Below are 10,907 nucleotides of genomic sequence, written 5' to 3'. Positions count from 1 at the left end.
ACATGTGTCAATCTAAATAAAACAATAACAATATAACAATAGACTTGCGATGTTATTCAGGAATATATTCAATGTCAACAATAACCTGGTCTACATTTGCAATGTTCATTGAACATTTGCCACTCACTGTTACCGTATCGAGTTGCCTGGATATTGGAACTTGAGATAAGGATATCGGGACGATGTCTGGATAGAAAAAGATAGTCCAACCATGTACGCTTCAGGAGTAGCGGTTGTATTGGTGTTCATTGTTGGACAAGGTACGTGTGTTAAATTGTTTTAAATGTCAATTTTGTTTGTCGGCGTTGACTATTTTCCTAATTTCGTTACCTTGAGAATTATTAGAACATCGTCGACATTTAAGTGACATTCCATATAAGGTTTGGTGTCATGAATGACTCACCTCGAGGAGATAAACAAACGAAATGTCTGGTGGTACGACTTTCTCCTGACAGATACGAAAAAATACCATTTCTTGAGAAAAACTAATTTATAGTTTTTGTATTTAATTTTACATTTTATGCTTTAAATTATTTAAATATTTGTTTTGTGTTTATCTTATTTTCTATGTTTAAATTATTGTTTTTGATTTTTGTTTTCATTGATACAATTTGTTATTTTATAGCTTCTAATATGCTACAAATATTCAAAATTTCTGTACGTTTGTTTTTTTTCATTTTAAGAAAATATTAGACGTTGCTCGTTTAATCATGTCATGTCATAAAGAAAAAATGGGTCTGATTTCAACAATATGAGCTGCGAAGAAAAATATATAAAGAATCATCAGGTCGAATTTATGGATAGATATTTTTAGCATCGTTTAAGATTTTATTTCATTGCTTGGTACGCGGTAAGATTACTAAAAATCACTATATCATCTTTAATTTGGCATACTTCCACAATACTGTTATTAAAATGTTTCTTCGTGTATTTTTCATTGTTGCCATGATTTCCAATTTACATTTGCCCGCATGAAAGAAATTTGAATATTGAGTCAATTTTGTCACGTTCTTGCATTTGTTTTAAAATGAAGAGCATGTACAAGCTTAATGTTAAAGAAAAATATTAATGCATTGAAAATCAGTTTTTAGGAAAAATGTAATGTTTGTTAGCTCGTTAGAAAAAAATGCAAAAATTCACAGTTTTTGATCAGGTTTCTATGGCAGACATAACTGAAAAGACAAATATTTTCATTACAATATCTGTTCCGTCAAAATGATATATAATAAATGTTGATGGACTAACGGCCTAAACTTTGCCAAGTTCTTTGTTTTACTCTTTGGAATTTAGGAAATAAGGAAGTGTACGCTAGCTGACCATCAATGGCGATGGTGTTATTTAATACTTTTGTTAAATAAATATATACAACTGATTACTTGCCATAATTTTTATCTTGTATATAATGAATTTCATGACATTAGAAGTAACACTACCCAGCAAATAATAACTCGAGGTAGCGTTTAGATAAGGGATGTAATTCGTTGATATTTCACTCACCAGTTATTGTGTAATCTGTTCCAAGTGGCTGCGGACTGCCCCAATGGTTTCGTCACCAACGGTACCTCCTGTTATCTCTTCTCCATCCTTCAGGCGTCCTGGATACAGGCCATGGTAACAAAACTTAGGATTGCATTTCTCGAGAAGTAAATTCAACTATGATTCAAGTTATTTTAATATCTTTTGAAAACTGTACAATCAGTAACCAAAATCGTTTTGCTAAGACATTAGCCTCTATTAAAATGAAATATTTTTTTCATGAAAACTGAAATTGGAAATCAAAAAGTTTGAAATATTAAAAATAAAATACGTCATCAAGTTCAAGGTTTGATGTTTAACAGAAAATTTGCACTGTACACGGGGGTGAGCTTGCTACGGTGGAATCAGCACAAGAGGAAGAGTTTCTCGAGTCCTACATACGCAGCGTTTGGAACGGATGTGAGTACATGTGAATTATCCTCACCGGAGTAACATACATGAAGTAAACATGTATATACTTACTAGTACAAGCTTCGCTGAAGTTTCACTCCAGTGGTGTACTGCGTGACATTTCGGACTGAGGAAGACGTTTTTCTAATATTTGGGACAAATATGTAAGGACACTTTTCTGTGTTATCATCACGTTACTTACTAGACAGGGACAGTTTTAGACATAGCAGGACCCTGCAAAATAAATCTACAATTATATTTGTCCCACTGATTAAGTAGGAGTTCGTCTTTGATCCCTGTCAAATCCTTCAACTCATTCTTTATTCTCTTCTCTCATCTTCCTATAATGTCTTATCCTGGTGGATGGAACTATTCGGTGGTACATTAAAAAACGCACATAAAACCACTCAAACAACCAACCAAACAACCAACCAACCAAACAACCAACCAAACAACCAACCAACCAACCAAACAAACAAACAACCAACCAAACAAACAACCAACCAACCAACCAACCAAACACACAATTAATATTTGATCGGTCCATGTCCATAATTGATCACAGTGACATTTCAAATACTTTTCACATGAAACGTTTAGCAGATGAATAGTGCGGAAACAACAGCCTCACAATGATATTAATGCAGAAGATACATTGGAATACGATAAATAAGATTTGTACTTTTCTTTAAATGAACTTTGACGTATAGTTGCAGTTAAAGCTGGACATCTAAATTTTATACATAAAAATTAAATAGTTCAAGTATTCAAAATTGTGACACTTTGATAAGAAATATCTTAACAGTCTCATTATTCTTTCCTACTTATATGCTTAATGTTCAAACATTTCATAACGGATAACATTTTGAATTTGTTGAATCATTATGGATAATAAGGTGAAGAGGCTAAGCAAAACCAATTCTATGAGATATTTGTACACTTAATAAATAATGTGTTGAGGAGACCATTTAAGATTTTGGTAAGCCTTTTGCTTCTTAGTTTTCAATTATTTGTTTCAGAAAGGCTTATTGCTGTTTCCATGTTCTAATTTTCGTTATAAAATAACAAACTTACGTCACACTTCTATAACTTTTAATTAAAAAACAAAAGCCTTATCCTCACCAATGTGCCAATCATACAATAATACACAATAATGACAATATACCTTATACACATACCTTATTTTCACTATTGGCAAAGACCGAGATGACACTTAACGGCAAACAATGTGGTCCAGTGTTATAAACATATTATATTGTGTGACTACAGATGTCAAAAGTAGGTTCATCTTGTTTTGTTAATTTAATTATTTAATGTGTGCGACCATTCGTTCTATCTCAGGGAACCAGACGGATGGGATATGGCTAGGAGGTACAGATCTAATAGTAGAAAACGAATGGATGTGGGCGGTGTCCAAAGAGCCTTTTGGTGAATTTGTCCGATGGGCCCCAGGAGAGCCAAACTCTATCAACAGAAACGGTGAGGACTGTCTGGACCTTCTGCCTCACAAGAATTTCCACTGGAACGATGAAAACTGTGGCTCCCTCCTCAACTTCGTCTGCGAACGCAGGTCAGTCTAAATCGTGTTTCCTGCTAACGATTTGCACTCTCTCCATTCCCCATTACTACTCATGACAGACAGACAGACAGAGTTAGTTGTGTTTTCTCAAGCGTTTTTTTTTTATCAGACTTAATCTCTCCATCAAATTGCATTACCGCTTATCTTTTATATTCTTTTGATATTATGGACAATGTCACATTTGTAATAATTACTTTTGAAACATGTAAATGTTTATGACAAATAGTTCAATGTATGGCTGTTTTTAATCCCTTGTTTAAGTTAGAAAATTAACATATTTTGATGTATCAAATATCGTTTTGTCTTCGAAGTAAAATATCATAAATTACATTACCTGCTCGCCAAAGAAAAACAATCAACAACACAAAGAATCAATGCGTGGTAGGACTTATCTTTCATTCAATACAACATCTTCAAGTGAACTTACAATGTATTCAAGGGCATTGTTTAATGACTGAGACCAAAACCAATCTTACTGCCTGACTTACTTAACTCGGCCTGCTCACCAACACAATATTCGAATTCCTTTGTTTTGCACGATTTAAAGAATTTAAGTTTTTCCTCAGTTTTGTAACGATCACAACTAACTGGTGGTGTACATTTATGTTTCAGTCTGTTGGAGGGTTACATCCCACCCAGTGTGTTAGGGTAGACACCGGTTATACGTACTGAGATGTGATATTTTGACAATAAAGTTCAACAAATCATTGCTCTTGTTTCCGTCCTAAGTCTCGTTATAAATATATCTGTAGTAGTTTCTGTATTGCAGACGTTCATTGTCTAATATAAGGTCATTCACGGTTTGGTGATTAAATGAGGCGAATAGTGTGAGAAACCTTACAGAATCGGAGGGCCTCTATATTTTTTATTTTCTCCCATCTGTTTTTTTTTCGATTGTGTGTCCGTTGGAGCCTCTGGTAAGTCCGTTGTCAGATTGATGTGCCCCGGCTAGAGTGACATGTTATACCTTGTCGATACCTACAACATTTTAGTGCAATCACACTTAAAGTAACCCTCATTAGCTGTGTACACCCGTTTTCATCTGACCATAGCTGTTGCGAGGACACAAAACCTCGAACAAACAAGGGGGGGGATCAGTCAGGGCTGAAGTGTGCATACAATCAAACTGCTATCCAATACTGATAATGCTAACCCAAAATGAATTACTTCCAATGGAAATTAAACAAATGTTTGTCCAAAATGTGATTTCCCTATATAAACTATTAAACTATAGTAAAGTTTACCCCCTCCCCAGGGGGAAACGTGAGACCCCAGGGTCAAGAAATTCACAATTTTGGTAAAGCACCTTAAGACCCTTCCATCTACGAAAAGTATTTGATTCTACCATATCTGGGTCTTGTGTAGAAGATTTTTGAAATTTTAGTCAATTTGACCCTTTTTGGCCCCGCCACTCAGGCCCCGGGGGATTTGGGACCAAACCGGCCACTGTTTTTGTTTTTGTTGACCTGTGGCCATAGAAAGTTTCTGCAAAATTTCATTGAAATTGGTTCAGGGGTTTTGGAAAAGAAGTCGAAAATGTAAATTGTATACGGACGCACGACGGACGACGGACGACGGACGACGCCGGACAAAAGGCGATCGCAATAGGTCACTTGAGGCTTTGTCTCAGGTGACCTAAAAACTAGTATGCGGTCCCAGCTTACTAGTCAGCAGATACCTTTTTCTTGAATATGAAATTTCAGGTTTTTTTGTGCAAATTTAACCAAAGTTTTCGTTAGTTTGCTACTAATTTATATTTAAACCGGAACTAAACCTGACCCTTTAATATACCACGTGACCACCATATCACGTGACTGTTAATCCGGAAACTTGCACATATGAATCTATGAATAGGTAACATTTTTGAACAAACTACACACTGTCAAGGTTTTAAAACAATTTTAGTTCTAGATTTCATAACATTCTATACATGTATCATCAAATAAGTGATGATTAGATTTAAATAAAATTTGAGTCCCTTATTCATTTGATTTTAACAGATCGCCACATCAATCGGGAATGGTTGGCACTTTCCGTAAACGAGAAAATATGTGTTTACGGAAAATTCCGACGGTTTCCGAATGATCGCCAAATAGGTGATGACAATGATGGGAACTAACTCTCACTTAAAACTCTCAAACATGTCAAGCCGACACCAATTATGATTTCCTGTAATGTGGTAACGTTGTTCATGTCATTGACAGGGTTCCGGGTAAATTGCATGAAACACGATTATGTTTCTGTTCCAAATACTTGGTTTGTAAACTTAACGATAAATGATGCAATTGCCACGCACACATAGACGAATCTGTTGAAAGATGATAGCAGACCAATCCATTGTTTAATACACAGGTGAAGATTCTATCGGCGTTGAAGGTTGAAAAGTATCACACGACCTTTAAGATGTGTTCGTAACATAAGGACGATTTTTAGTTTTAGTATGTTTATTTGGATAATGGATATTGCAATTTAATTATGTAATTATAGTTCAGTGAATTGTGAAAATATTCATGTAGCACAACCAGTAAGTGTTTCGTGCTTCATAAATATTTTCACAATCCATGCTTACCAACACGAAGAAAATGTTTAGAAATAGTTCATTGGATATTTCCAAGTCTATCTTTATATTCACAAATCATCCAAAACCAGATTATAGCTATGCTATAGCGAAATTTTTATTGATACGGAAACACAGCAATACAAAATACTACATTCTACATAGCTCCTTACCAGATACATCCGTATCACAAGCACTATACTACACGTTAGTTAAGATACATCTTACACTTTAACTAGAAAAGAGTTTTCGTTTATGTGCGCACGCACTGATAGTAAAAAAATTACCAAATCATATTTTTACATCATAGGCATCATTCTTTATAACATACCAAAAACTTCACTAAAACACAATGGAATAATATATTTCTTAAATGTCTTCTTTATCTTCGAATCGTACACAGTTTCTCATTTCCCTTCAATGTTCTACGAAACGTAAACAATGATAGTTCAACGAAAAAATAATACTAGCAAAAAGAACAGTAAATAATTCATTTTCATGTACAGTGTATACATGTATTTATATTGTACAAAAGCTTCCAAAAGTGATTTTTTATTGGCATTCCTTACAAAAAATATCTCTTTCGATTAAACTTTCGGATATGAATAAAAAGGATTGTATTCCCTACCTAAATTTTGTTCCGGTAAAATAGTGACTCTCAGTAACTTTAATGCGTAATTGTTGACAGATTGTTTAACAACAGATATTAAACTTTGGAAAAATGTGTGGTATTAGAAGATTTTAACATATGATGGCGGATTATATGGAGTCAAAATTCAGTGGGTGTTACAGTCGCACTTCACCGGTTTGGCAGAAGTATGAAATGCACTTATATGCCATTGAACCTGCACAGGTATGTATCAATGAATCTTAATATGTGTCACTAGCGTTGAGTCCAAGTGTTAAAGCTATTAGCTCAAAACCTAAGTAATAAGTAAATAATCTAGTTGTGCGATTCATGAAATAGACACACCTCAATATATCAGTGTTTGTAACTAGTAAGTTATCGTGACTGTAAATCGATAGGAACAGAGACCAAAGTGAACGGCATTGGGCAGCGGTACGCTCCGTCTTCCGCTTCCGTCGATGGTACTCTGTTCACTTCCGGGTTCAGTTTGAATTTCCTCAGTATACTGGTAAAAAATACGTACACGGTCTTATCAGCCTGTGCAGCGAAAGGGCAGCATCTGGGTCCTGAAAAAAGGAAAATATCTTGAAAGCGGCAAGATTACTGAGAAAAGGAGAAAATGTCAAAACGTTGCTATTTAAACGCCAGTGTATTTTTATTCCATCACATTGTTTCAAATATACTGTCCATAAAACATATTTAAGCTATATGAAGCTTCTGTTACATGAAAAGATAGATATAGTGTTTCGATGATATTCACGCAAGCCAATGGCACATACAGTATATATGGAATCGAAAAACCCGAGAACATTTTGTTATTATGTATTTTACTGAACGGATCTGATGTTAATCGCGCGGGTGAAAAGTGTTCTCGGCGATCGATTCGGTACTGAGTACAAAAACCGTGCAAACTTGAATACACAAGGAACCTCAGTTTCGGTCAGTAACAGAGACGGGAGCCCTGGACAGTTTGATAACGAAAGTCTAAAACATGTTGTCATAATAAACATCGATCGAAGAGGAAACAAAGATAAGATAGTCTAAGCTGAATTGAATGTCGTGGGTTGTGTTTACTGTATACAACGCGTCTAATCCTAAAAACGACCCCAATATTACAATCATCAATGAAAAATGAATAATAGATATTTTTTAATTCTAAAGTGAATAGATTTTCGTGGTTTGTGTACATATTATGTACAACGCGTCCAATCCTAAAACATGCCTACTACAACAATCATCAATCAAAGAGGTGACATAGTCTGTGTATATTTTCTAAGTTTAAGTTAAATAGATTTTCGTGGGTTATGTATATATGACTGTTGACGTACATAGTACTTTTATCACATACAAATTAGGTGCCCAGGCACAATGCTTCGATCATTATTTAAAGCAGGTGTCGTAATTTGCGTGTATCGCCATGGATATTACAGTAAAAGTAGTTATTTGTCATCATGGTTAGAGTGTACCTCAGCCATGTTTGAAGGTGTTGTGGTTAGTGTAACGAACCAAGATAAGAAAAGAAAAATATGTCATATTCAGGGACGACGATAGTAATTAATAACGCTGTATTTTGTTCAAGGCCTATGCATATTAATTGCGTAATCGACAAATAGTTAGTGGTTTTGTAATATTACATTATGCTGTATGGATTCAATAGAAAAGAAAATTTTCCACAGCTGTGATTAAGGTGAAAACGGGCTTGTGGTATTCGTGACAACGCCGTTTTTAAATACTGTGAAATCACTAATTTTCATGAGGTTTCCAAATTTCGTTGATTTCGTGGGTAATCTTCATCCAAGAATTCATAGCTAGGTCCACGAACTAATAACAAGTTTGATATAACGCAATTCTCCGGTTGAGTTTGTACACACGTAATTTACGAATTCATGTTACTCCAGAAATGGTGTTTTGTCGGGAAACTACGAAAGAGATCCATCGAAAATATATGGTTTCACAGTAATGCGTTGTGATTTGTGAAGTATTGAGGTTATACGAAAAGATGTTTTGTGAAGTATTGAGGTTATACGGGAAAATGCTTACGTGGTTTGCGTATCTTCTAGGGGTTTAAGGGAGTGGGGATGTACAGGTTTGTAGGTCAATAAAAGTGTATACCAGAGACCATTTATAACATTAGGAGATTCCATGTATGGTTGTTCTGTATTACCAAGGCCATAAGGAAAAAAGGTGTCGTTGGTTGTGAGCTGACAGCTGGAATCCAAAAAGTGTTCCGGTCGGAACTCCGTCGGACGCTTCCAGTAAGATGTGTCCATGTGTGAGGAATATAGGTGAAAGAGAACCATGTACCCACTCGGTATCTTGTACCCTCCTAACTCTACGTCATCGGTTGTGGTATGGGGCACGCCAAGGGGAACTGCAAAAATAAATAGATAAATAAATACATGTTAACACCGTTAAGGTACACGTCACATGTCATTTTATATGATCGAGATAAGACGGATTTTTTTTCCATTCATTACAATTTCCATATTTACTACTTGGAGAACTTTAAAACTAGATGGCGCTAATAACGCCTGTTTGTTTGTTTTTTAGTATTTTTTAGTATTTTTTTTGTTTGTAAGTGGTTTGATAAAAGGTGGCAAGAATGAATATATTCATACTTTCAAAGCAAAACTTTACGCTTTGCACTCTTCTTTAATAACATAATAGCAACAACACGTAATAACGGGTGAATTAAATAGTCTTCTTCCAGTAAATTCAACAAAAAAGTTGACGAACCAAAATTTGATCAATGGCTAGTTCCGTGCTCATATTTCGTTCGATCTTGAAAGCGTCGTAAAATCAGTTACTGGTCTTCTATAAGAATATACAGAGAAGGCTATACACCCGTCACATTTTGTTAATCTTTCTGTTTATAAAAGAGCCATTTTACTACCAGAATGTTTGTAAACCTACAGACGTTGCTGATGCGCTGGACCTCCCGAAGCGTTGCCATAACAAATGGAACCTGATCACGATCCTGCCAAGTCAGGTCTCGGGTTTTAGAAACCTGTAAAAATCATCAAAATCTTTAAGTTGAATAAAGACAAATTGACAAAAAAAATGTATCTTTAATATAGTGTTGCATTTTTGCTAATGACTAGAAATGGAATGAGTGTGTGCATGTGTATGGAAAAATGAACTGTAAATGTATTATGTACTGTTGAAAAAAAAAGACAAAGAAAAAAGACAAATTGACAACGAAATACGAATTATTGTGGGAGGTGCAAAGACCACATGTACATAGACCAGCTAAATGTATGTCACTATATACTATATACCTTTAACAAGATTACGTTCATAACATAACAAACTATCTGCAAAGGACCTGAGTGTGTCATCTGTGGTTTTAACTTCCACTGATTAGCTCTGAAGTAATTCAAAAGAATTTTCCTTGAGTGAAGTGCAAATTTGTTCCAGAGGACTGTCACGTGGTGAATGGTCGCCACTTGCTCAAAAAAAGAACTATATACTGTGAATACTCGTGTGATTTGAATGTTTCGGTACACTTCCAGTTCTGTGATGAGTGTATATATTGTGAATACTCGTATGATTTGAATGTTTCGGTACACTTCCAGTTCTGTGATGAGTGGTATTTATTGTTAATACGAGTATTCACAATATACTACTCATCACAGAACTGGAAGTGTACCGAAACATTCAAATCACACGAGTATTCACAATATATACTTTCTAAAACAATATCAAACTAAAGGTGCCTTCAAAAGAAACTTAAATGCAGCATATAACGAAATGTATTCAGAGCACTCGTGTCATTGTGTCAATTAAGTTGTATCTATCTATGAATGGACGTGTGGATTTTTGAATACACGCACGTGTTTGTGAGTACAAATCCCTCTGACGCATGTGTTTGTGAGTACAAATCCATCTGACGTGTGTGTTTGTGAGTACAAATCCCTCTGACGCATGTGTTTGTGAGTACAAATCCCTCTGACGTTTGTGGGTGTGAATACACATGTCTCTGTGTAAAATACCTTATGAATATCATGTCTGCACATCGTCTGTACTTCTGGATAGCGCACCATATACAGGAGTGCCCAAAGGAGAGTGTTGACCGTCGGCTCAAGTCCTCCCACCATAACGTCTACCAGTGTCTGTATCAGGATATCGTCTGGGATAGAGAGGATTAGTTAAAAATGTTTATTGTCCGATTTTTTGTTGGTTTTTGAAGGGGGTAAGGGGCGATGGGTGGGGGTGGG

The 10,907-nt window shown here is 35.4% G+C and overlaps 2 protein-coding genes across 2 annotated transcripts in view; one reads left to right on the top strand and one right to left on the bottom strand.

The window, feature by feature from the left end:
• The first annotated feature begins 152 nt into the window (after positions 1 to 152).
• LOC110447048 (perlucin-like) lies at positions 153 to 4,213 on the top strand. The gene is made up of 5 exons (XM_021492464.1): positions 153 to 260; positions 1,523 to 1,611; positions 1,839 to 1,935; positions 3,268 to 3,496; positions 4,118 to 4,213. The coding sequence occupies exons 1-5, from the start codon at positions 212 to 214 to the stop codon at positions 4,155 to 4,157; spliced, it is 504 nt and encodes a 167-aa protein (XP_021348139.1). The 5' UTR covers positions 153 to 211; the 3' UTR covers positions 4,158 to 4,213.
• A 1,945-nt stretch (positions 4,214 to 6,158) lies between these two features.
• Positions 6,159 to 10,907, bottom strand: part of LOC110447046 (cytochrome P450 2J2-like) — a 23,095-nt gene continuing 18,346 nt past the window's right edge. The window contains exons 5-8 of the mRNA XM_021492461.1: positions 10,683 to 10,819; positions 9,604 to 9,697; positions 8,855 to 9,061; positions 6,159 to 7,256 (exon numbers count right to left, since the gene is read on the bottom strand). Coding sequence (XP_021348136.1) covers positions 7,066 to 7,256; positions 8,855 to 9,061; positions 9,604 to 9,697; positions 10,683 to 10,819 — 629 coding nt within the window. The 3' untranslated portion in view covers positions 6,159 to 7,065. The remainder of the gene's footprint in view (positions 7,257 to 8,854; positions 9,062 to 9,603; positions 9,698 to 10,682; positions 10,820 to 10,907) is intronic.

Source organism: Mizuhopecten yessoensis, unplaced genomic scaffold, assembly GCF_002113885.1.
Source record: "Mizuhopecten yessoensis strain PY_sf001 unplaced genomic scaffold, ASM211388v2 scaffold3135, whole genome shotgun sequence".
NCBI classification, from domain to species: Eukaryota; Metazoa; Mollusca; class Bivalvia; order Pectinida; family Pectinidae; genus Mizuhopecten; species Mizuhopecten yessoensis.
The sequence above is the reverse complement of the archived record's forward strand: the minus strand, read 5'-3'. Positions and strand labels throughout refer to the sequence as shown.